The following is a 26,555-nucleotide window of genomic DNA, read 5'->3' on the forward strand; positions in this document are numbered from 1 at the left end:
GCAAACTGAACAAAAATATAGAAAGAAGACAAAGAAAAAACGAATGAGTGCTATTTTACTGTTAAAGTGTTATCAGAAAGAGCGTACACTAAAAGTCGAAATTGTTTCATATTGAAAACTTATAAATGTTAGAAGGAAATTTGGATGTAGGTTCCCTATAGACGTAGTAAATCTTGCATATTTCGCATTTCATACGTGGATAAAACAAATTGAAGAATTATAGGATGGAAAGGAATTTTGTGAAAAATTGATATAAATAAAATCTCTCTTAAAATAACCCGAAACGAGCCATGTTCTAGTGATTTCCAGACATTTGTGTGTTCCGAATATCCGCTCTTGATTCCACCTATTGCGGATATAACGTTCAGTTCGCAATGATAGAATGAACACGCTAGAGCTGAAAGCGGTCATCGCAGTGAAACGGTGATTCGATTGAGACTCAGTAACACACAGAAACAAAGAGACTTTGTGTATTTACATTACATTTATTGTGTATTTGTGTGTGACAGAGAAAGGTCCAAGACATGAATAAGGAAACGTCAAGATAGATGCATAGTGAGAGAGAGAAAGGGAGACGAATATAAAGATGAAAATTATTTATCATTACTTTGTATGATGGAAACAGCACGCACTGTTTATTCGGATTCTCGAGTTCTAATTTTTCCAACCAACGTTGGTACAGAATGTTTGGAAAGGAAAAAAACATGGTACATGATGTGGATTCGATGAGAGATTTTTAGGTTTGCAAGTCTAAGACCGTACCCATACACCAATGGTTACTCTACCCGAAACATATTTAACAAAATGTATAGTGTTTCTTTCTAAGAACAATAACATGAAAAGTGGATACTACAGACCAATTAAATGTTTCGGGTTTTCCTAGTAGCCCGATAATTATTATTTGCCCTCTGCCAACAAACATAAATAAATCGTCTCTATCATGATGCAGCTGTTTGCTCCCACATTCTCACCGATTGCTCGTTTAGTATCAGAAGTCACATTTCCACTCTTCACGATCACTTTATTAAAAAAGCACCTTCGATTACATTACCCATACCCTACGCAGCCACCTGAAAGCATACCTCAAATGTTACTAATTTCAGCTCTGCTCTTTGGAACGAACCTGCTTCTTTCTTTAAGGTTATTTACAACAAAGTGAGAGCCAAAGTAATTCATTGGAGGACCTGGAGACAACTTTGTGCCCACTAATATACCAAATAACATACAATCCAGGAAAAATACAGAAATGATAACATACTATGCAGTAATTACGACGTGCAAGTTCAAACTACATGCAATAAACTTCGCAAACACTTAGTGGCCCACTTCCTGGTAAATGTCGAACGTAGTTATAGCGACGGGTCGAAGGATTGCCACTTGTGTACCACTGGTGACAGGGTTTTGCCGAGTGAAAGAGATATTTACTGTCGGGGTATTGAAGCTATCACCGCGTAGCAGCAAAGACTTCGTTTTGGTCCACATTCCTTCGATTCGTCGCGGAGAATCGCGAAGGGGTCAACAACAACTATCACCAATCATATGCATGCGGCTATTATTATATATTAGCAGAATATACCCATTCTTCGCACGGGGCAGTATTTGGAAGTCGGCGACAGTTGGAGTATCACCATTCATTTGAGCGACCGCGAAAAGTATGCATTTGACACTAATATCAGTCGTTTTGACACTCTTTTTACATGTCTTGGTATCCTATCCTGTTGCCTCCAGACTGGCATACAATTCTAGGTGAATTTGCAAGTCATCGCTAATGAAAGTGTAACCATTGATATCAGTGACCGAGAATTTATGGATATGACACTTACTATCGGTCATTTTGGATTACTTTTACCTGTCCGGCCCGCAGCCAAATAGCATGAATTTGGAAGTTAGTGCGATCGGAGTTTCAACATTGATTTCAGCGACCGCGAAAACTATGAATTCGAGAGTAATATCTGTCATTTTCTACTGCCTTTACATGTCCCGATAAACGTCCCCTTGAGAACCCTCAGTTTCGAATTTTAACAAAAGAGTTTGCGTTGGTCTGGGGCCTGGACCAAGGAATCCGTGACCGAAAATTGGTAACACTTGTTCAACTTGTCTGGTACCGGTAAACTTTCCCTGCGAGAGACCCCTGGTTCAGATTTTCATAGAAATCATTCACCTTGGTCTGGGAATTGAACCAAGGTATCCGTGTCCAAAATTTGATAACTCTCTGTCAACTTGTTTGGTTCCCAGGATGGTCCCGATAAACACCTGCCTAGCCTGAGACACCTCTAAATTTAAAAACAAACGTTTAGTGTTGATCTGGGGCCTGGAACAAGGTACCTATGACCAACTTTTGGTAACTATCTGTCTAGTCGTCTCGTCCCCCGGCCGCACACAGACAGAAAAACACACGAAACAAACTCTTATTTTATTTATATAAGATTATGTTTTCCTAACAAATTGTTCCTAAAGTTAGCTTCAGAGGTCAGGAGTAACCCTTCCTTTACACCAAGAAGTGAAAAATCTGGAGATGAGTGCGTATAATGTTTGAATTGGGATGGCAACTGTCACTGATTATTTGAAGGTGAATATGGGAGAACCATAAAATAAAGTAAATAGACGCGCGTCATTTTGTTGTAAAATTACATTGCGAGCAGTTTTTATCTGATCTCAAACGTTTATCGTCGAATATACACAGTTAAAGGAGCACTCTTATTAGCCAAACTCAAGACTTCAACGATCTATCCCTCTACAAACGACGTTTTCTTCATCGCCTTGGTGGCCAAGTTGAAAGAGCACTCGCGTGGTAATCAAAGGTTTGGTGGTCCAGTATGCTCTTTTCATTTTTAAAAGTGCTTTTAGACTCGCTTTAACCTAAACAAATTACACATTTAGGCGATTTAACATATTTTGGGGAGTAATTTTTATGGTTAATTGGCGTCTCATCTCATCTCTGCCGCTGGTGGTGTATTTTTCAAAACGAAAGTTGGTCCACGGTGTGTCGTCTCTGCGAGGCCTCCAATGTTGGTGAAATGTCGCTAGTTGTCCATCGGTGGTCCACCGCACTTACGGCACGGGGAAAGTACGCTTATAATAATAATAATAATAATAATAATAATAATAATAATAATAATAATAATAATAATAATAATAAATATAAAAATTATAATAAGAAATTTTCTGCTTGCCTGTGTAGTTTTCATTTCGACTAATAATAATATCAACATGCGGAGTCAATCTAACGAACGTTCTTTGAATACTAGTTAGTTCTTCCATTTCCGTTTCCGTTCCGCTTCCGTTTCCAGAAAATCCACCCAGGTTGTTTTTCTCCACCATAAAGTCTGTATAAGATGGGATCGATCTTATGTATACATAAAAGACGAAACCAATACTACACATGTTATTGTCGAATAACTCAAGCTTGTGTGCAGCGTTACAAAATATTTACTTACGTCTTGTGAGCGTGGACATAGGTTCAAGTCCGTTGGGGATCATAGAACAGAGTGGTTCTTAACATACCCTGTAGTTTAAGTGTAAGTCCCGTCGTAAATAGCTCAGTTATTCGTTTTAGTCTTCCGTAGTAATTATTATTGATAATGGTTAGTACTGGTAATTGCTTTTGTCTTTACATATTGTTATTTTCTTTATTTTAAAAATGTATCCAAATAAATGCGACCATGTAAATATTTTGTAACGCTGCATACAAGCTTGAGTTATTCGACAATAACATGTGTAGTATTGGTTTCGTCTTTTATGTATACATAAGATCGATCCCATCTTATATCATACAGACTTTATGGTGGATAAAAACAACCTGGGTGGATTTTCGGGAAATGGAAGCCTACATGAAAGAGCTGCCTAATATTCAAAGAACGTTCGTTAGATTGACTCCGCATGTTGGTATTATTATTAGTCGAAATGAAAACTACACATGCAAGCAGAAAAAATATTATTATTATTATTATTATTATTATTATTATTATTATTATTATTATTATTATTATAAGTGTACTTTCCCCATGCCGTAAGCGTCGGTGGACCACCGATAGACAATTAACGACATTTCGCCAAAACTGGCGGTCCCGCAGTGACCGGCCATGAACCACCTTCCGTCTTGAAAATTATACCACCAGCGGCAGAGATGCGATGAAACACCAAAGAACACCAAAAATTACTCCCCAAAATATGTTAAATCGCCTAAGTGCGTAATTTGTTTACATTAAGGTGAATCTAAAAAGCACTTTTAAAAAGTAAAAAAAAGGCATCCTGGGGTGGGCGCAAACCAACAATCCTTTTATTACTAGGCCAGTGTTCTTTCAACTTTAAAAAAAACATTTTTATTGACAGTTCTATCACATGTACATTGGCAGTTGAAAAAGCAATACATGATCAGTTGAATTACAAAACTGTTAACATATCCGAAAAGTTTACACAATTGTTATGGAGCTGAGACAACAAAATAATTTGCAAAATGCTGTTTATACTGGACATTCATTTTCTGCAAATGGTACCGTAAATAAGACAAATACACATCAATGTGATATTTCCGATATGTGGTGAGCAGATAAAGAAGCGTATATGCAGCGAGCCAGAGTACGCTGTTATTTTTTGCTTTAGGAAAATAGTTAAAATCTGGATATATCAGAACATCAGTAGCAGTAATATGAGATGGAGAAGAATGACAAGTCTTACTTATGAGTGTAATAAATTTCTTCCATATACGTTGAATCTCTGTACAATATTGTAATCGATGCTCAAGAGTATCTATATTATAACAGTAGTCACACAGATTACAACATACATTATCGAGCTGATATAGTCTGTCTCGCGTTTCGTATTTATTGTTAACGATAAAATAGCAAAGAGATTTTTGCTGGGTAGTGCAAAGGGAGCATTATTATTTCGCCAAATATAATTCCAATGAAGTTGTGGTTCTTTCAATTGAACGTTAGGCGTGACGACATCTTGTTTTCTTAGATAATGTCACTACAGGCCTATGACAGCCAGTATCTCAATTTATGCTCGTTCAATTAATGCATAAGCGATATCTAAGACGGGCTCACACAAGTGTTGGAATTAGAGTCCCCAAGGAAAAATAAGAATCGGAGCTTCAAGGTCAATGCAACCTCAACATGCAGATAGAACAAAGGACGACACACTGATCTTATCGTTCGTAAACAATTCAATGCTTGTTTTCAGCAGTAGTGATTTCGCCTGAAGGGCAATGTTTATATAAGCTACGCCACCCTGCGCTGGTAAAAGCACAAGTTGATCACGTGCAATTTGTAACAGCTTGTGTTGCCACAGAAAGAACAAAGGGACTGTTGAGAAATGTATATGTGTTTGTGGAGAAACCTGAGGATAAACCTGGCAGAAATACCACAAAAGACTCGTGACTTTTGTTTAAGAAATAAATTCCTACAGATCAGGTTCATGTTGCGAGTCTTATGCTGTATTAGAAGACCACGTATTTTGTTCGCAATTATGTTAGAATTGTAGTTAATGGTTTGTTTAGTGTTATTCTACCATTCAATACCTAGGATTTTAACTGTGTCAGCAATCGTATAGTACGAACTGTATCTAGTCCGGTATTCGGAGTGTATACATAGTTATGTTTTGTCTTTATATAAAATCGCTCCAGAAATTTCTTGATACCTGTGTAGAAGGTGCTGAATATTTTCTAAGGTAGAAATGCTATTGACAAAGAAATGAACATCATCAACATAATTTGCGACAGAAATGGAAGCTTTATAAACTTGTATGTCAGTTAGTCTGGTTTGTGCCGCGTATATGAGAGGTGGAATCGAGTAACTAAATGAAAGGCTGGGAATGCTATCACCTTGAAGAATACTAGTACAGAAAGGAATGACAGAACTGAGACCGCCACTGATTTTTAGTATAGTTGTCCTGTTATGATATACTCCTTGGAGCATGGACAGAAAATCACCATTGTCACCAAATTTGTGTAAAACTTTAAGAAGGTACCCGTGTGATACCACATCGAAAGCTTTCGAGAAATCTGTAGATAAAATAGTAATGCGCGTAGAACAGGCAGATTCATGATAGGCTATAAAATCTCTTATGTTAGCTAAGGTCTCATAAATTAAAGATTGTTGCCTATGTCCACATTGACAGGGACTTCATAACTCTCCCGCATAGTGCTTGATACAAAGCGCTAGACATCGTGTTAAAATTTTTAAGTTCGAACATAAAAGTCTGATAGAACGATAATTGTCGATGAAGTTAGAGTTAAGCAGTTTAGGGATTAATACAGTACTTCTCGTGGAAAGATATTCTCCTAAGGTACAAGTATCTCGATATTCATTGAAGAGATCCGCAAGAAATGGGGTAAGAATATCAATGAAAGTAATATAAAAATCTAATGGTAAAGAGTCAATACCAGTAGATTTACCTCGTTTCCCTAATTGAATTGATCTCTCGACTTCATCAAGTGTAAAGGGACTGTTGAGATGCTCTTGAGCATTTACATTTAGGTTTAGAGGAATAAAGTCCAAAAGAGATTAATCTTCATTATTTACAATAGGTTTTGCGTACAACTGTTTATAATGCTAAATAAATTGGGGAAACCTTCGTAAACCTTCGTAAATTCGGACATCCTTGCCCTTAATAGAAGAAATTAACTTTTGTTTGTCTCTGAGTCGTTCTTTTTAAATTTGTACAATGTTAGTTTGTACCATGTCATCGGCCAGGACAAGTTTGCTTCTAACAGAAAAAACCGCGCATGCATTGTTTATGCAATGACAATAAATGTGTTTTGATTTCTTGAATTTGAGGCTCAACCGGACGGCCGTGCAATTGTTCTGGCATGTATTCTTTGAGAAGACTATAATAATAGTTGTATTGATATTGCATGCCTGGTTCCGTTGAATACAATATTGTTAACTTATGGAGGGAAATCTCGGTTTAACTCGCTTGTCCCAAATATACATAAGTTTGCCCTGATAGAGTGATATTAACTGAAATATGATCCGCCATTCCTCTCGAATTAAATGTTGGTACTCAGGGTTCCGTCCATAAGTACAGAGGTCTTAAAATATCAAAGGGGACTACTTCTCAAAAAAAAATGGATACTGGAAGGGTTATTCACATAATTAGAGAATAGTGGTTTATAAAACAAACAGGTTCGAGCTTAATATCGCGTACTTGTGCAACACGTGAGTGGATTATGTAAAAACGGTTCAAGCGAATAGATGATTTTGAAGTATGAAATGAGACACCTGGTTAGAGGGCCGAAAATGACGCCACACATTCACTAAATCATATGTGTCTACTTTGCGCTGGAGCTCAGGAGAAAAGTTAAAGTTCGGAGTCTGGACGATAGGATGTAAAACTGAATTATAATCTCCACCTAATATACAAGGGTGAGTGCCATTAAATAGAGCCTGAGCAAAATAGTGTTGAAGAAATCTTGGCGCTCTCTCTTGTTATGAGAACCAAACCGGGCATAAACATTACATAAATTGATGCCTTCAAGCATACCAATAGAGATTAGTTTATTTGGGTGATCATCAACTGTCTTAAAAGCTAGATCACTACGATAGATAATAAGAGAATACAGAATGTATGGTTGGAAAGATAATCACATTCTGGAATGGCCACTTCTTGAGCGAGTTAAGCTGATTTTAGTTTAGCGTTCCTTTCATCTGGGAGGCTATGTGAGACGTGGACCTACTGATTAACGTGCAATAACAACCACATGAGCTCCTGCCGGGAATAGTATCCGCGTCTCCCACGCGAAAGGCGAGTACGCTAGCCGCTTAGCTACGAGGGAGCTTACACCTTTGAGCGAACTACACATCAATATCTGCTTTGTAAATGAAATCTCTTAACGTTTCTTGTTTAACAGAAGTAAATCCATTTAGGTAAATGGTGCCAAAACCAAAACTATACATAAACAAAAAGAAAGTGAAACGAAGTGGTAAACACTGCATTAAAGGCTGAAAATGATACCACAATAATACAAGGCAGATAATTATAAGTCATTCCCAACGGGGTGCCAGCTTTCAACTTTTACAAGGTGGCCCGTGTTCGTGCACCTGAAACTTGTGTAACATCTGAAGAACGACGTCCTTTAGAAGTTATTGAAACTCCAGTAACAGTTGCCTTTAATTTGGAAAGTTTACGTTTTTCATATACACGGGCACCGAGATCAGATTCGCTGGCGGAATCACTGGTGAGTGATTGCACATTCCTGTAAAGGGTGGAGCTCGAGTCTGATATCAATTGCGCGACAGATTGATTGTCGTCGTCCATGGGAGCACTAGAATCCACTTGTAAATCCTTTACTGACTGTTGATCAGCTACCTGAGGTAGTAGTCCTTCCTGGAGAATTTCTTGAGCCTGGTACTCAGAAGGAGACTGAGGTACTGCATTAGTTTCCAGAGGGGCAATAACATCCGGGTCAGTAATACGAACTTCCTTCATTGATAGGAACATAGGAGAACTAACGGGTGAACTTTGAAGGGCGGACGTTGTTTTGGGGGCATTCTTTAGCAAAATGGTCCTAGGAATTGCACAACGCGCAAGTTTGGATTTGATCTGAACAACTGCAAAAGAGGCGCAAACTATACAATGTAATAAATGAAGGAATATTTTGTTTAACCTTCATTTTAATTTGTTTACGTCCAGTGCGGAAGACACATACACGATTCGCAAGAATAACTTGGCTACCGAGACAATGAAGAAATAATCGTTTTTAGATATATAAATCGGTTAGATCTTTTGAATGCGGCATCAGAGTTCTCCTTTAACTGTATATATTCGACGATAAACGTTTGGGATCAGATATAATCTCCTCGCCATGTAATTTTACAACAAAGTGACGAGCGTCTATTTATATCACGCTTCTCCCATATTCACTTTCAAATGATCAGTGACAGTTACCATCTAATTTCAAACAATTATACGTACTCATCTCAAGATTTATCAATTCATGATGTAAAGGCAGGGTTAGCCTTGACCTCTGGAGTTAACTTCGGGGACAATTCGTCAGGAAAAAGTAATCTAATATAAATAATATAAATAGATTGTTTGGTGTGTTTGTCTATCTGTGTGCGGCCTGGGGACCAGACGACTACATCGACAATTACCAAAATTTAGTCACAGGTACTTTGGTCGAGACTCCAGATCAAGAAGAAGACATTTTTTTAAAAAAATTTCGACCCAGGGGTGTCTCAGGGGAGGCAGGCGTTCACCGGGACCGGCCTGACCACACAAATTGAACAAGAGTTACTAAATTTTGAAAACGGATATCTTGTCCAGGCAACGCAAAGTATAAATACTTTTCTTAAAATTCGAACCAGGGGGGTCTCAGGGGAAACGTTTACCGTTACATGTAAAAGTAGTATAAAATGAAATATATTACTCTCGAATTCATACTTTCCGCGGTCGCTGAAATCAATGGCGAAACTCCGATCGCATTAACTTCCAAATTCACCCTAATTGGCTGCGGGCCGGACAGGTATATGTAATCCAAAATGACCGATACTAAGTGCCATATCCAAAAATTCGCGGTCGCTGAGATCAATGGTGACACTTCCATTAGTGATGGCTTGCAAATTTACCTACCATCGTGTGCCGGTCGGGGCTAACGGGGAGAGGATACCGACACATGTAAAAAGAGCAAAGTGACTGATAGTGTAAAATCCATATTTTCGCTGTCTCTCAAATGAATGGTTATGCTCCCACAGTCCCTGAATTCCAAATACTGCCCCATGCAAGGAATGGGTATATTCAGCTAGTATATAATAATAGCCGCATACATATGTTTGGTGATAGTTCTTGTTGGCCCCTTCGCGATTCTCCACGACGAATCGAAGGAATGCGGACCAAAATGAAGTCTTCGCTGCTACGCGGTGTTAACTTTAATATCCCGACTCTAGATATCTCTTTCGACTCGACAAAACCCTGTCACCAGTAGGACGCTAGAGGCAATCAATCGACGCGTCACTATACCGACGTTCGATATTTACCAGGAACTGGACCACTACGTGTTGGCGAAGTTTACGGCATGTAGTTTGGATTTGCACGTCGTAATTAATGCATAGTATGTTATCATTTCTGTATTTTGCCTAGATTGTATGTTATTTCGTTTATTAGTGGGCACTAATTTGACTACAGGTTCTCGAATGAATGAATTTGGCTCGAACGTTGGTGTAAATACTCTTACAGAAAGAAGTCGGTTCGTTCCAAAGAGCATAACTTAAATTAATAACATTTGAGTTATGCTTTCAGGTGGCTGCGTAGTGTAGAGTTAACGTAATTTACTCACGAGTAGTATAGATTGAATTCGTAGGTTCGAATCCTGGCCGAGCTTAAGGTGTTTTGTTTTTAACAAAGTGATCGTGAAGAATGATAATGTGACTTCTGATACTGAACTAACAACCCGCAAGAATGTGGAAGCGAACACCTGTATCATGATAGAGACGATTTACAAATGTTGGTTGAGAAAGGGCAAATTATAACTACGGGGGCTACTAGAACAATCCGAAACTCTTAATTGGTCTCTAGTATCCACTTTTCATTTAATAGTTGATGGAAAGAAAAACTATACCTTTTGTTAAATATGTTTGGGGTAGAGTAACCATGGGTGTATTTGTACCGTCCTGGAATTCCAAACTGAATACCTTGAATTCTCCTCAGGTACTATATTTTCTTCTCATAAAACCATCACTACCATCGTTGGTTGAAGAATTTACAAGGCGAGAATGCAAATAAACAGTGTGTGCAGTTTCCATCATACAAAGTGATAAGTAGTTTTCATATTTATATCCGTCTCCCTTTCTCTCTCTCTATCGATTTTTTTTGGCGTTTCCTTATCATGTCTTGCATCTTTCTCCTCTCTCTTTCACGCACACAAACAAATACACAATCTAAGTAAAGGAAAATCACAAAGTTTATTTTCTTTCTGGGTTACCGAGTCTCAATCCAATCACCGTTTCACTGCGATGACCCGTTTCAGCTCTAGTGTGTTCATCCAATCATTGCTAATTACAACGTTATATCCGCATAACGTGGAATCAAGAGTGGATATTCGCAAAAGACAAATGTTCATAAATCATTAAAAAAAATAGCTCCTTTTGGGTAATTTCAAGAGAGATTATTTATTAATTATATTATTTTTATTACTTTTATATTATTTATTATATATAAAATTATTTATATTAATTTTACACATAAGTCGCTTCCATCCTATATCCTTCAGTATTTTCATCCATGTACGAAATGTGAAATATGCAAGATTTGCTACGCCTGTCACAAATCAATATCCAATTTTCCTTTTAGACACTGATAACTTTTCATTATGATAAAATTTCGACTTTTAATGTAGTCCCTTTCTGGTAGAAATTTAGCAGTAAAAGAAGACTCATTCAGTTTTTCTTTTTGCATTCTTTCTATATTTTCTTTCTCTTTTTTGTCTAGGTAGCATAAATAGTCTGGATTGGAAGGCATGACCTACGCCACCTACTTGGTTTATAATAATTATTTCAGATCTGTACGTTTAATGAACCCTACCGAATTTGCAACCGAACCACGTGGAAAGACAGGATTTGTGTTTAACTATTGTCATGATCCTGGATGTGTCTCGGAACTTTTCAGTTTCAATGCAAATTGAGTACTTAATTTGATCAAGTTTGATATTAATTTTGAAAATGACTTACAGAATTTTTCAAGCACCCTCTACGTATTTATTTGAATAGCTCTGACAAAAATAACAAAAACGTTATTTCTATATTACTGTTGGGTTTCTGGAGACGATACTTTATAATGTTAGGTTCTTTTCTTACTACGTTTAAATCCAATATTTTTATCTGCGCTCCCTTTTCTTTCTCTTCCTCTATCTCCTTTTCTTTCTCTCTGTGTTACTTCCGTCACTCTAACAAGTATCTATTGGTTTTAATTTTTCATTGAGATATGTTTGTTTCCCTTTACATCAAACTACGAATCTCGTTTCATATCATTTTTAATCTTTCACTTTATTGACACTAATACATGTACATTTTAAAATTAGAATTGTCCTCATGTTGTTGCTGATTTTAATATAGGAGAGAGAGTGGGGTCTTTCTACCAGACACGATTATGGGATAAGAAGGTATATATCAGATGGCCTAGCTGCAAGGTGTTAGCCGTTGCTTTTTTATGCGGAGTGTAAAAGTTCCTAATTCACCATGAATATAGTCAATCAAAAATCTATTTATAACGAAGATATAACAACATGAATTATAAAATATCTTTTAACAAACTGTGAGGAAGTGAAAGTTAGCAAACGTCACACTTTCCGGTACTGATTACCTCGAAACCCCGGTAGCCAGAATTAGCCCGAGACAAGGGACGTATAGATTAAAAAATGACAATCTCAGCAAAATGCAGACGTCTTTTAGCATGAGAGAAAAAAGTAATTAAATCTCGTTTCTATTTTTATTTATCTTGTAGTTCTGAATTTGTATCAAAATTACTGACAGAAATAAAGACAATGAATTATGGTTACTTTGTAGAACATTTCACTTTATGACAACAATTTCATCCTTTCATTTGCTTAGAATTACAAAGTATATTGCTATAGTATGTAAATATGTGTACTATTTCTGATTTCTGATGACAATCAGAAACAGAGATAAAATATAAATTACAGTAATTATCTTCTATTAACGGGGAAGTAAAAATACTTTTATTTTAACGAATCTTTTTGGCGTAAAATGTTTGTTCGATTTCACCCCCTTGCCCCTCAACGTTGGATACGTTATTATAGAACATATTTAGATTTTGATTATGTATTCACGATATAGTTTTCGAATCCTGACCTGTGCGATATGTCGATATATCAATATCGTCGATATCAATATTGACACATATCAACATTCCAAATTGCAAATATATCAACATCGATATATCCATATCCTAAATTTTCGATATCGATCTTGGGTAAGGCGAGGTATAACGGGCCCCTAAGATCTGCGATGGGTGACGAAACAAAACTTAATTTCTACAATAACGTCTTCCAATGATAATTTATTTATTACCACAAACAGCAATGTAAATAAATCCAGTTGCAAATTTGCAATATTATATACCGTAATTTCTTAGATTGAAAAACTTGTCTTCCCGAGAAACAGAGAAAGGAAAAAGGATTTGTCAAAACAAGTGCTCTGAACTTTGACCTGGAATTTATCATAAAGAAGTGTTTTTGTTCCTCTCTATCGGTGATTTCCATCCCATTTGGCCATGGAGTCCGCTCATTGACAAAAACTGCACACAGACCGCTATATGCAGACATGCTTCTAGGTAGAAACAGAGATTGGGAAAGGAAACGAGTTTTCAATACTACTACTACTACTACTACTACTACTACTACTAATAATAATAATAATAATAATAATAATAATAATACAATGGGTTTACAAATAGGGTCCCATCTGTTTATCTTGCATGGGGGCCCGTAAATCTACTACGCTAATGGTGTCCCTTAGTCTGTGTTTGTCTCTCTTTCCATTTTCTGTGCTGTAAGGCGCTTATATTAAACCTTTATATGTTGTAACCTATTTACTTATTTCCGATTTTTTTTTTTTTTTTTTTTTTTTTTGTGGAAAAAGGAAAGAAACTGCTTTGCTCTGATATCCATTTCGTACCATTCACTTTGTTTTGACTTCTTAAGTAAGATCATTTTGTAAGTTTTTTTTTCTGTCATCCATTTCCCTCACAATAATAAAACCGTCATTCTTAACAATTATTTTATTCTCTTTTTTGCAGTTTGCCACACTGATATATTTGAAAGGAATTGAGGTTTGGTCCAACGCCTTTCGAATTCTGAACCAACACAACAGCCAAGCTTTTGGGTTTCCTGCTATTGCAGGGAATGTAGAATTGCAGGTGGTAATGCACTTTTGGAGTCTTGGATATATTTATTTCCTATTTAATGTATAGATTCCAAATTTTTAAACTAAGTTGTATTAGAAATACGTACACTTAGAGAAAATATTATGTTTTTATTCACTGATGGAAAGTAATATTTAACTTATTTTAAAGTTTCTTACAGAAATGACATAAAGCATTAAACAAAAGAGACTAAGTTGATAACTCTATCTTATACACACCGCCCCAAATCGTGACTGCCACAAGTTCCCTTCTACGCCTTAGCACAATAAGGGCTGTTGCGTTCAGGGAGAGAGAGAAACAACTTAATTCCATTGCAGTTATATGCTTATTAAATGTTAACTTATATTTATAAATTATGTAAGTGATCGTATCGTTTTCTGTTTATTATTATTATTATTATTATTATTATTATTATTATTATTATTATTATTATTATTATTATTATTATTATTATTAATTCTTATTATTATACATTTCTTATTACGTTGATTAAGTTGTTTCTCTCTCTCCCTGAACGCAACAGCCCTTATTGTGCTAAGGCGTAGAAGGGAACTTGTGCCAGTCACGATTTGGGGCGGTGTGTGGTGACAACTTCGGATCCCTTTGTTGTTAATCCTAGCTTTCTAGACGAATGCAGTTATTCGTCCAAGAGATGTGACGTAGAATATACAAGTAAATAGATTTTGTATTACTATTAAAGTAAATAATTATACTCATTCTCTCAATGTGATACTTGCGGTTGCTTCACCGTATACAGACAGCTGATCCATGGAAGAATCGTTGATAATAATAATAATAATAATAATAATAATAATAATAATAATAATAATAATAATAATAATAAATAACAGAAGCTCGACAAATATTCTTGCAAATAATAGGAAAAAGTTTGCGTCACACAGTTCACTTTGCTGAACACACCAATGTGCCGCGTTATACCGATTGTAGCACACTGGAATATAGGGTATGTTTTTTTTTATTTTTTTTATTTTTTTCCAACTATTCCAACTGCTTCAATTGAAATGGATCTATAATAATAAGAGAGTGAATTTAGTCTTCTTACCCTTCGATTTAGAAATAAGGTTCGCGAGAATTTCATAAAAGAATAATATACCCAGAATTGTATATAGTAGTTTGTTTTATTCGAAATTACATACTTCCTGCAACTGTTTTTTGATTGAAATGATTTGAAATGAAATCTTTAAGTTTTACGTCCCACGATTATGCCGGATAGGCTAAAGGAGACAGTGATGATAAGAAATGAATGAAATGATCGAGTGAAGAAAGTGGGATAAAACGAGAGAACCTCGAGAAAACCCACGCACAGTGTTTGTCCAGCACAAGGTTCACTTGTCGCGAGCATAGATCGAACCAAGGACTCCATGCACCAGAGCTGAACGCTCTACCATGAAACACCGTGGGCTCTGAAATTACTTAAAGGAGAAAGGGACTACTTTATGAAAACTTGATGACGAACACATTTGTTAAAAAATACCAGCGTTTCGTGAAATATTGCTTATAGACAGGGGCAGATTAAGGCTTTTGGGGACCTAGAACCGACTGTTTTAAGGGGGCCCTATGTTAAGAATAGTTCCAGTGCATAAATTTTCTTTTCTGCCTTCCACAGCCTCATAGGCTTATGGAACTACCGAGAACTATGCTGTAATATTTGAATGTGCTCCAAGTTTAGAATAATTAGTTTAGTTAAATTCTTATTAGCAATTAAATAATTGCATTCATTATTAACAGGTAAATGCTGGTGATAGAAAGACTTAAATCTAGCGATACCGCGAGCGTAACGAGCGGGAAAAAAAATAGCATCGGTCTGAAGCCTATAATATAATAAGTTGATTAGTATATTTTCGTATTAAACAGAAGGATTTTAAAGGTCCCCCTGAGCTTGGGGCCCCGAAGCCTGGGCTCCATTGGCTCCGCCCTTAATCCGCTAATGCCTATAGATTATAAATTAAAGGGGACGGGCCGGGTCCGTTCTAAAAATTCCGGCCTGTGCAGACCTCTAGCCCCTGTATATATGCTATCTTTGAAAATACAGTAGAGTTTCGCTTATCCGACATGAAACAGGCACGCAGAACGCCGGATAATATGGATGTATTAAGGAAAGACCTATTAAAAGTCAAACTATGATATAATTTTACATATTACGCATCTAATTATCATGTTTTGCAAGAAACAAATAAAATGCATTGACTCAGTGACGTATCCAGCGTGAGGTCCTGGAAGCTGTCCCTTACCAAACCTCAAGCACTTTTTAATAAACCTACTTTTTCCCTTTTGAGGTTCTTTTATGTCAGATTACTTTGAGTCAGTGTCCAAACTCTGGACAATGCGTTGTTGTTATAATTCTAACAAGTAACACTTCCCAAGTGTAACACTCCGATTTTGATAAAATTTGGCAGGTGGATACTACACATAAAATAACCAAATAAGTGCTTCTTTATTTTTTGCTGAAAAACGGTTTTAGGGGGCAAAAGCCCTCACCCAAAATTTTGAACGTTGACGCCCGAAAGGCAAAAACAAGTGGACCAAAGTGAACGAAGTTGTGAACAGATGCTGCGGACATAAAATTAGGAAATACGTGTTTTGTATTTTTCTGGAAAAAACCGTTAGGTGGGGCACAGACCCCTTCAAACCTTTGATCGTGAAATATCAAAAAGTGCTAATAACAGTATGTCAGAAGTGCCTAAATTTACACGAAGAATTGGAACAAAACTTTGTGTTAGTACAATAAGCAAAAAATAAACAGATACGGCTTTTTTATTTCCTGCGAAAAAAACGGTTTTAGGGGGCAAAAGGTCCCACCCAGAATTTTGAAATTGGACGCAAGAAAGGCAAGAAGAAATGGACCGAACTGAATGAAATTTTTCACAAATGTTGTAGAGGTAAGATGAGGGAATACGTTCTTCGTATTTTCCTAAAAAGAAAAAAAAAACTGTTGAGTGGACCGAGGCGTTGAGTGTCGGAAGGAGAGGACCAAAGCGAATGAAATTGTCTGTAGATATTGGATATGAAAAATAAAGCTTCTCGTGTTTCACAAGCGTCTCCATCAGATTTCTTCAAATTTGCAGATCAACAACAAGCACAAACAGTTAGCGTATTTTGTAGTATATCACGAGGCAACTTTAACCCTTATAATGTTTTTCCGCATAAACAAAAACACGTCCCGATTAATTTCCTGTTTGTTGTTGATGTGCCAAAATTGATAGGGACATCTTAAAAACACGAAAGTCCTTATTTTACATACAGTCTATACAATATCTACACACATTTTCATTTGCTTCGGTCCATTCCTTCCTGCACTTTTACGGTAATATTTACTTTCTTTTTTTCTTTTTTTTTAGGGGCTCTAGGCCCCAACACTGTTTTGTCGTACAAATTAAAACGCATTTCATTTATTGTTTTGCAAATTGTCCCTATACGAAGTTTCGTTGCAATTCTCCATACTCTTTAGGAACTTCTGACGTATACTTATTTGCACTTTTAATATTTCGTAATCAACAGCTTAGAAGGTCCGTTCCCCACTCAACCGCTTTTTTTCCAGGAAAATACGAAACACAATTACCTCAATTTACGTCTAGAATATCTATGCACGATTTCAAAATTTTGGGTGGGGAATTCTGCCCCCTAAAACCATTTTTTCGCAGAAAATAAACCCGTATTCGTTTGTTTTTTGCGTATTGTTCCCACACAATGTGTCGTTCAAATTCTTCATTTCCTTTAAGCACTTCAGACATACTATTATTAGCACTTTTAATATTTCACGATCAAAGTTTTGTAGGGGTCTGTGTCCCACCCAAACGTTTTTTTTTTTTTTTTCAGGAAAATACGGAACCCGTATTCCCTCATTTTTCGTCTGCAATATCTTTGCACAATTTCATTCATTTCGGTTCGCTTCATCTTGCCTTTCGGGTGTCAACTTTCAAAATTTTGGATGGGGGCTTTTGTCCCTTAAAACCATTTTTCCGCAGAAAATAAAAATAAAACAGGTATTCGTTTAGTTTTTGCGTATTGTCCATACACAAAGTGTCGCTGGAATTCTTCGTCCTTTACACACATTAGACATATTGTTACTAGCACTTTTGATATTTCATGATCAAAGGTTTGGAGGGGTCTGTGCTCCACCTAACCGTTTTTCCAGGAAAATACAAAACACGTATTCCTTCATTTTACGTCTGCCATATCTGTGCACAATCTCGTTCACTTTGGTCCACTTTTTTTTGTCTTTCGGGCGTTAAGTTTCAAAATTTTGGGTGAGGGCTTTTGCCTCCTAAAACCGTTTTTCCGCAGAAAATAAAAAAAAACATGTATTCGTTTATTTTATGTGTACCTATCTGCCTGTCCAATTTTATCAAAATCGGAGTGTTACACTTGGGAAGTGTTACTTGTAAGAATATACCGTAATGCCATTGATACCAGGTGGAATTAAAGAACACTTTTAAATGGGATTACAATTTCGTTTCCGTTATGTTTATAACATTACTGTATTAGAACGATACACTCATTGCCATTTGCTATTTTTGTTATGTGATATACGTAGCAGACAGTTTTCCTTACATGTCTCTAGAAAATATTTTTTTGATTTCGTTTGTGTTAGAATGCAGTTTGACCGGTTCATAAATGAAAAGTAAGAAATGTTTAAGAGAAATACAGAACTGTTGCATTATTATTATTATTATTATTATTATTATTATTATTATTATTATTATTATTATTATTATTATTATTATTATTATTATTATTGATATTTTTGAAACATTAGAATTACGTGCTTACGAGCTTTCGTGTCGGACCCCCTCCGAAAAGTAAAGCTGCATATGTGCCTGCACTGAATGATAGACGTATGAGTGAAGGTATAGACGGGCGTGCTAGGCGATCGAGTCCGGAGCATCAAAAACAGACTAAGACCACAACTTGCAGTTTTTCTTGCCGATTGATGCTGCTTTTAACCTGCTATGATATGTCGGATAATAATGTGAAATAAACGAAGGTCAAGACCATGGCGTATTGGTGTTTCATGCACCTAGACCTGTAAAATATTTGTGCCGAAAACATCTTTCATCCACTAGCTAAATTTGTGGGTATGATCGCACATCTTGCCTTATAAAGTATAGTCTTATAAAGAATATATATAGCGTGCTAAAATCCTAAAGACCAAATTCAATGATTTTCTATAGTGTTCTTTTTTAATAACGGGAAACTTGTTTATTTCATCACGATAAATCACGTTTGATACTAAGATGTCTGTTTCTGTCTATATATATTTTTCATACTTTATTGGAGACAATTTTTTTTTCAAGAAAAGAGGATGATAAAAGAAGCTATATAACAGCATAAACTGAAAGCAATGGCTATTACTAATAGTACACTAATTCTAAATAAATACGTCATCAGAGGAAACAAAAAGTTATTTCTTTATTGTATTGTTTCAGTTTTTATTAACATACAAATTATACACTTCTATAATGTTTCGTAAAAAAATGAATAGGATCGGATGAGATTCGATCTGGGGTCAAAACAGTATAAGAATTACTAATCCACCACTCTACCCACTTGACCACACAGACTTTCTTTTGTTGCTTATCTTTTTCTTAAGAAATAAATGCTCATGGCTATAGAGCATGTCACTTCCAAACTTAAGACAACAGTTTTTCTCTTTGTTTATATATTCCCGTACAACATCTTGATTACAGAAGCTAATTTATATTTGGCAGACAATTTACACCCTAGATTTAAGCCAATAAATGCAATATTTTACTCCACTTTCCTGTTCCTTGATTCAACTGTCCCCCTGTTCTGTTACCAATTCTGTAATTCCCTCTACAATCGTGCTGTGCTGCTCCAAAAATTCCCTCGAAAACATTATTGCCAGTATACATAAAACCGAACATAATTTTGTTTTTTGCTTATATTTTTATTATTTTATTATATTTTTAGGAAATATCTCCTTAGATGGATTGCTTTCTATTATCTCCACATACTAATAACTGAATTTTACCCATAAACATAAGGAAAATGAAATAATTGCGAAAAATCGTGAGCTACAGTATACGCGCATTTTTTTTTTGCGCATGGGAGTACATTTTCGAAATTGAACCGCACTGTACTTTGCTTCGACATCAAGCCATTCCACCTAATACCTCAATTTCACAAGAAATAGCGCTTACTATTATATTCACCCAAGTCACTCGATTAAAAAAAGAAAAAAAAAGAATATGATGATAAGTTCAAACTTACGTCCCGTTGGTAAACATATCTCCAGGTGATAACATATTAATGGTATAACAGAATCCAAGCGGTGTCAAAACATCGTGTATAAGACTGCATTCCAAGCCACTTCTGTATGAATAAAGCTGTAATCAAATAAATAAAATAAATAAACAATATTATCAAAGTAAAGATAGAGTCAGAGGTGCCTGAATGATGTTCATTATCAGAAACGAACAACATGTATTTCATTCTGTGTTCACCGTTGTACATTGCTTCAAACACTAAAAAATTCTCTTGAATCAATTTACATAACCAAATGTTACATATTCGTTATAATTATAGAACAGACAGTAAATGGAACTTGCACTGATTCCATCTTAAAGTCATTACACACAAAGAATAGAGAACAAACATTGGTTCCTGCACAATTTCAGAGTATGTCTGATATCCTGTGCGTCATGTGTAACACAAAGCTTGTGACACATGAACTAATCGAGTGTATTCGTCAGCAAAGTCTTGTCACAGACCTGTGAAATGCGTTGATTGTACTAGTGTCTAATCAATATGTACAGTGGGCCACAGAAATTCTTGAGGTACAAAACCCGTGAGTTAGGCAAGCCAACTAACGCCTGCTCCAAGATTAATTACGCCTGGAAGTAGCTAGCATACCAGCGTGAAGTTGACCCTAACTGTTAAAAGCACAAATCGTAAAGATTGTTTTCGTGCAGAAGTGGAGGGAAACGCTGGCTGACGAAATCACAAAATGGAGTCTTTGAATACTTGTACTCACAGCACTTCTTGTTTGTATGAAGCACACATAAAACTATACACAGCCACTTGAAAAAGTATACGGATATCAGAGGCGCTGATGAGAAGATAACAGTCGGGGGACTTAGTTAATCTTATAATTAACTCAAATGAGGATTATATAAACAAGTTTACTTAGTTCAAATAACTATACATATCCGCGTATCAAATAATATACGTATAGATTATGCGGTATATATGGTAGGTTATCTTTTTAACTAACTCAAAGCTTTGCGCTGAGTTTTGAAACTATTAACAGTACTCGTACCTGCAAATCAATTAAAAGTATGGATGGATTGGGGAACAACCTAACCCCAATGAAAATCTTGGGGGTCTAAAGGTGTGAGCTCCTAGGTTCCGGCACTACTGACTCATACGTAATACTACTTCGAAAGAAGAAATTGTTGATTTCATTATTCGTTAAATAACTTTTGAAAATACTAACTATTGACAATTTATTTTTAAATATAAAAAATGCAAAATTTGATAAAACTCAAACGAGTTGGAGAACTTATCCGTATTAACGTATTTCCGTTAGGTTGCAAATATAGCTGAGGGTTCATGATTTGTATAATATTTGTGAAATTTTACACATTGAGACACAAAGAGAAAAAAAGGAAAATATAGTGTCAATATTCATCATAAAATGCACGATATGTACGGATAATATCAAATATACAAACATTGATAGAATTAACTCTACAACTCGTTTTCTCCATTCATTTTTCTTCCTTTTTTGCAAGATCACTGAATTTCTCTACTGGAGATTATCCTTCATTTAGCAGCATCCAACTGGAGCTCAGCCTTGTAAATGAAACATGTTACAAAAATGTAAAGGGAGGGAATCGAAACCGGGCCTGCAGTTTAGAAAACCACTACTCTACCAACTGTTAGGCGTTACTTATTTCCGCTTGCATAAATAAAGAGCCTTTCAGTTCGTTCAAAACAGTTGCTTGTTAAAAGTCAAATTGATTAGCAAAAGCAGGAATATGGAATTAAGGACTCGGAGAGTATTTACTAAATTATCACCATTGCAGATTTTTCAAACAAAATACAAAACTTCATTTTTAATCAAATACGGCGCGTTTATTATACTCGTACAGAATAAAAGTAGGGAACGTGACATGGAATCGAACCAGAGACCCCTAGAACGACAAACGACCAATCTACGACTGACCTTTTTCTTTAAAGAAAAAAGATTAACCGATCATATTTTAGTTTCCAGAGCAACCCGAGTTTCCTCGTATACATGGCCTTTACCAAATTCGATAAGGACACGAACACATACATATCCAGGACAGTTAAAATTCCGACCTTGCTCTTTAGAGGGATTCGAACCCGCAGTGGATTGCGCCTCATGATCCGAAACCGAACGCCCGAGACTACTCGGCTATTGCCACCGGCAACTTAAATTTAAACTGAAATACAGCGCATTCAAAAACGATACACACAGTAGAAATTCTTGCTTCTCTAGAAGCGACCGAAACATATGCTATCCTTTAAGGCACTAGGTTTACTTTGTGGCAGGTTCACTCTTTTTGATGGGATATGCTTTACAGGAAGCGCCTCAAACTACGCATTTATTTAACCTTTTGAAGGCCCCAGGACCTATGCGTTGAAATATTTATACAGTACATTTCACATAAGTAGAAATAAATCACCACGCTAAGCGCATTTGAGTATTCAAAGTCATGACCATGAAAACATATACGACCACTCCAACTACAATCATTTTAAATATTCAAAGTGTTTTATATAAGTTATTAGGACGCAAAGTCGAATGTGATTTATTCGGAAAATAGTTTTATACATTGCAAGGCCTGTAACGCTCAAACATTCACCGCAAGTTCATAGTCGTATTAATTGTCACACAGGGGCCTCATTTCGGACTTCAGTTGAGGGAGGCAAGAGCACCATTAGCGTAAGACTTTTACGTTTTGTACTAATATATTAGTAGACAATCGATTAAAGTATACGTAAACCTCAAACTGTTGGGGGGTAATTGCCCCCTTCTGCTCCCTGAATTACGCCCCTACTGTCACATGAAGTAACGCATGTTGTTTCGCGGGATAGTATCTCTTGCCCAGTGAAGCGATGGAAGATATGATAAAATTAGTTCGCTTAACAATGTAATTGAGCTTAAAAACTTTTAAATCTGTGGATTCTCGTAAAACAACAAAATATATTACATTTCCGAATACAATTTACACAATAAATAACACGAACAGTGTGACAAGGAGGAAAGTAGAGAAACTGTTGTATGATAAGACGACAGAAACAAAAATCACAAGCTGAATGTTTAAAGTGTGTAGCAAAATTTAAAAAAAAAAAGACCATATGAGTAAGTGGCGTAATGGGTAACGTTCTCAACTACAAACATCAGCTGATCCATGTTCGAATTTTCGTCAAGTGAACTTTTTTCTTTTCTTCGAAGGAAGAGGCATTACTTGAAATGTTTACCTTTTTCCTTCCGTCGAAGGAACAGCCTTACTTGTAGTATTAGAGGTTTATATATGGTGTCATTCTGTTAGATTTTTTCTTATTCTTTTCTAAGATAATAACGTAAGACTGCAGGTATGATTCTACCTAGGCAGATCAAAAGTAAGAGTGTTCTACATGTTTTCCCTTTAATAAAATATAAAAAGAAATTTACATCCGAAACTAAATTGTAAGTAATTGAAATGAAATAGCAAGTACCTGTAAGCTGATTCAATCAGAATTTGTGTTTCTGTCCGTCTGTCTCTCTGTCTGTTTCACCATAACTCTCGTAAAACTTACTTCATTTTAATTAAACTGGGTATGTGTCTTCCTGCAATCTTTGAAAAAAATTTAATTGTTTGATGTAGCAAGAATCTATCAAAGTAAGGGAGTAAAAGGGGAAAAATCCTCTCCGTGCTGCAGGTTTTCACATGCATAAAATTATTATCTTGTAGAAACTACGTAAACATGATTTAAATTCGATAAAACATAGCACACGCTTTCTTTAAGGTATTCCACTCATTCCCAATGGTTGTAGTTGAAACCAGCGAAAGTAGTTCTATGCAGTTTTGCTGACACTAAGTTTATCACAAACGAAATACTCTACAGAATGAATGAATGAGAAGGTGTAGACCAGAGTAATATTATGTGATATTTATTGAATCATGATCATTGTGGGTATTACTAATTTTATTTTTGTAAAGAAGCGCATTACTACCTGCAAATATAAATATAATTGCAATTGCAACTATATTCTTTTTCTTCTATTTTTGAACAAATAATATGACGAGTGTGGATCTTTTATTGTTTGTTTGTTGGTGTGAGACTGTTGACCCAATGAAACTTTCTTCAGTAGTAAGCTATTATTTATTCAGTGAGTCATCACTATACGCTATAGGCACAAAAAAGCAATATTTATTGAAGCGTTGTTCGAAGTGTGTATCCTGTCTCTGCTTTACCTGTGAAGTGAAGGCACTTTGCTTCTAAAACGAATTTATGATACGCAGTATGTCAATGGAATAATGGTCTGTCTGTGAAAGCAAAGAGGAAGGGAAATAAAAATATGAGCTATCCGCGTCACTCTATTAGATCTTTAAAGCATGCTGAAAAAATAAACCACGTCCAGTATTTAATCAAAATATGGTCAATAAGCCTGAGTTATTACCGAGTGGAAAGACAGTATTGTGTCCTGGAATTTTATATTATATCTGGAAGAGTTCGTGTCAGATCCAGAAGAAATGTAACTTTTAATATAACATTTTATGATTATGACATTTAGGCTAAAGAAGACAATGACAAATTGATCATGAACTTACAAATAATTGTTGCAACGATAAATGGGAAACATGGAAGTACACTCTGTCCTAGTGTTCGGTGCGGAAGACCTGGGCTCGATTCCCAGTGTGAATTTATCTGGTTCAAGATCCCACGTTAGGCTGTTGGCCCACCTCTCATATAGTCTCGGTTACGTTACGTTAAATCCCTAAGCATTCAACTCGTCAGTCTTAGAGCTCACAAGATTGTGAGAAGGTGATTGATTTGTGATCCGTGATGAGTTGCACTTAATCTTAAAAGCCCAAAATAGAACCACAATGCTGAGTATAAAAATTGGTCTCTTGCTGAAGCATCGTGACTTATAATTAAATATCAGATTTCTACCTTCCACAAATTGTTCTTATACATACTTAATATAAGCTTGGAAAAGTAGTTATGAGTAACCAGGGCAAGAGTGAACACTTTCTGTAAATCAAAGAATTGCGGTGGAATGGTGACAGAGAAAAACGCAATATGTTCTTTATGTGAAAGCCTGTTATCTCTAATAACATATACAGTGTAATTGCGGCAAATCGAGCAGAGGATACAGAGGAATAACATAGTTTTGACGAAGGAAACATTTTGTACTCTTGCCCCATATGCTGTGGTAAGAGTAAATAATGGTTGGGGCAACGATGTAGAGTCCAATCAAAAAATAGAAACGTAGGCATAAACACCAAACAATACATTGAATCACAGATATATATGTACTGATTACATGGAACTAAGGAAGTTATAAAATACCAAACAGATTAGTGTCAAATAGAACTGCCAACAAATGTTAGAGTACAGTATATCATACATGCTATAATTACAAAATATGAAAATAGGAGAAATCTGTTCAACATTAATCACGAAGCACAAAAATGTTACTTCCGGTGCACACAATGGTCACACACGTACACAGACTTCCTTTGATTAAGATTGGAACATTATTCGTGAAACCACTCGCATATTATACAGGAAATCCTCATTTCACTGTTTGATGTATCTGAAAACAATTTCCCACTGAATTGGCTGGGCGTACCCATGAGTGTGGATGACTTTGATGTGAATTTCTACCTTCTTTTGTGTTCCCGTGCGACATGACATATGCTCAACAACTCGGGATACGAAATGCTAAACGATAATGCAAACGTTTTGTTAGTAGTCTATAGCCGCCAACTTTTGTCTTACCTCTGGAAATGTTTTTTACTCAATGTTACGTGTTAGCTCCTACATTTTCTTTACCCAACTTTAAAACAAGCGGTAACTCTGAACGTTCACACTTGCCTCGTACACTCTTGCCCCGCTTCAGGTATCTTCCAAAAATTTTCTGCCATTTCCCGCCAGAGCACTTTTTTTCTTTTGCGTACCACTGATAAGAAATACGAACTTATACAGCTTTTCCAGGAAATATTTCCAATCCTGCACCTTCAGCTGAAACTACGCTATAAACTGTGACACTTACCTATGAATCTTTTACTTCTTTCGTCTGCAACAAACTTTCTACTCTGCTGCTCTTCACACTGCACGCACACGGCTCCCCTCCTTTTCCGTTCCTACATGTGTCGTGCAGGACTAATTTTCAATATTCGTTTGTTTACCAACGTTGCCACTTGTTCGTCGATACCATTTTCACTCTTGCCCCAGCGTTCACTCTTGCCCTGGTTACGCATACGTATATTCTAAAACTAATGAAATAGAATCAACAATTTCTTTTAAAATGTTGACTGGAGGGTGTAAAAAGAATTATGCAAAAATAATTAGACACATAGTTACCTTAATCTGGATTTTCGAAGCACGTTTTCACTGTTTATGCCATTTAAAAAAAATAAAATAACTAGTTGAAATTCACCTTCTTCGCACGAGAA

General features: G+C 36.1%; 1 protein-coding gene across 1 annotated transcript in view; it reads right to left on the reverse strand.

The window, feature by feature from the left end:
• LOC145660616 (pickpocket protein 28-like) overlaps positions 1–26,555 on the reverse strand; it is a 151,376-nt gene that overhangs the window by 65,427 nt on the left and 59,394 nt on the right. Inside the window, exon 6 of the mRNA XM_081725891.1 lies at positions 20,131–20,246. Within this exon, the coding sequence (XP_081582017.1) occupies positions 20,131–20,246 (116 nt within the window). The remainder of the gene's footprint in view (positions 1–20,130; positions 20,247–26,555) is intronic.

Source organism: Thermobia domestica, chromosome 9, assembly GCF_964235325.1.
Source record: "Thermobia domestica chromosome 9, izTheDome1.hap1.1, whole genome shotgun sequence".
NCBI classification, from domain to species: Eukaryota; Metazoa; Arthropoda; class Insecta; order Zygentoma; family Lepismatidae; genus Thermobia; species Thermobia domestica.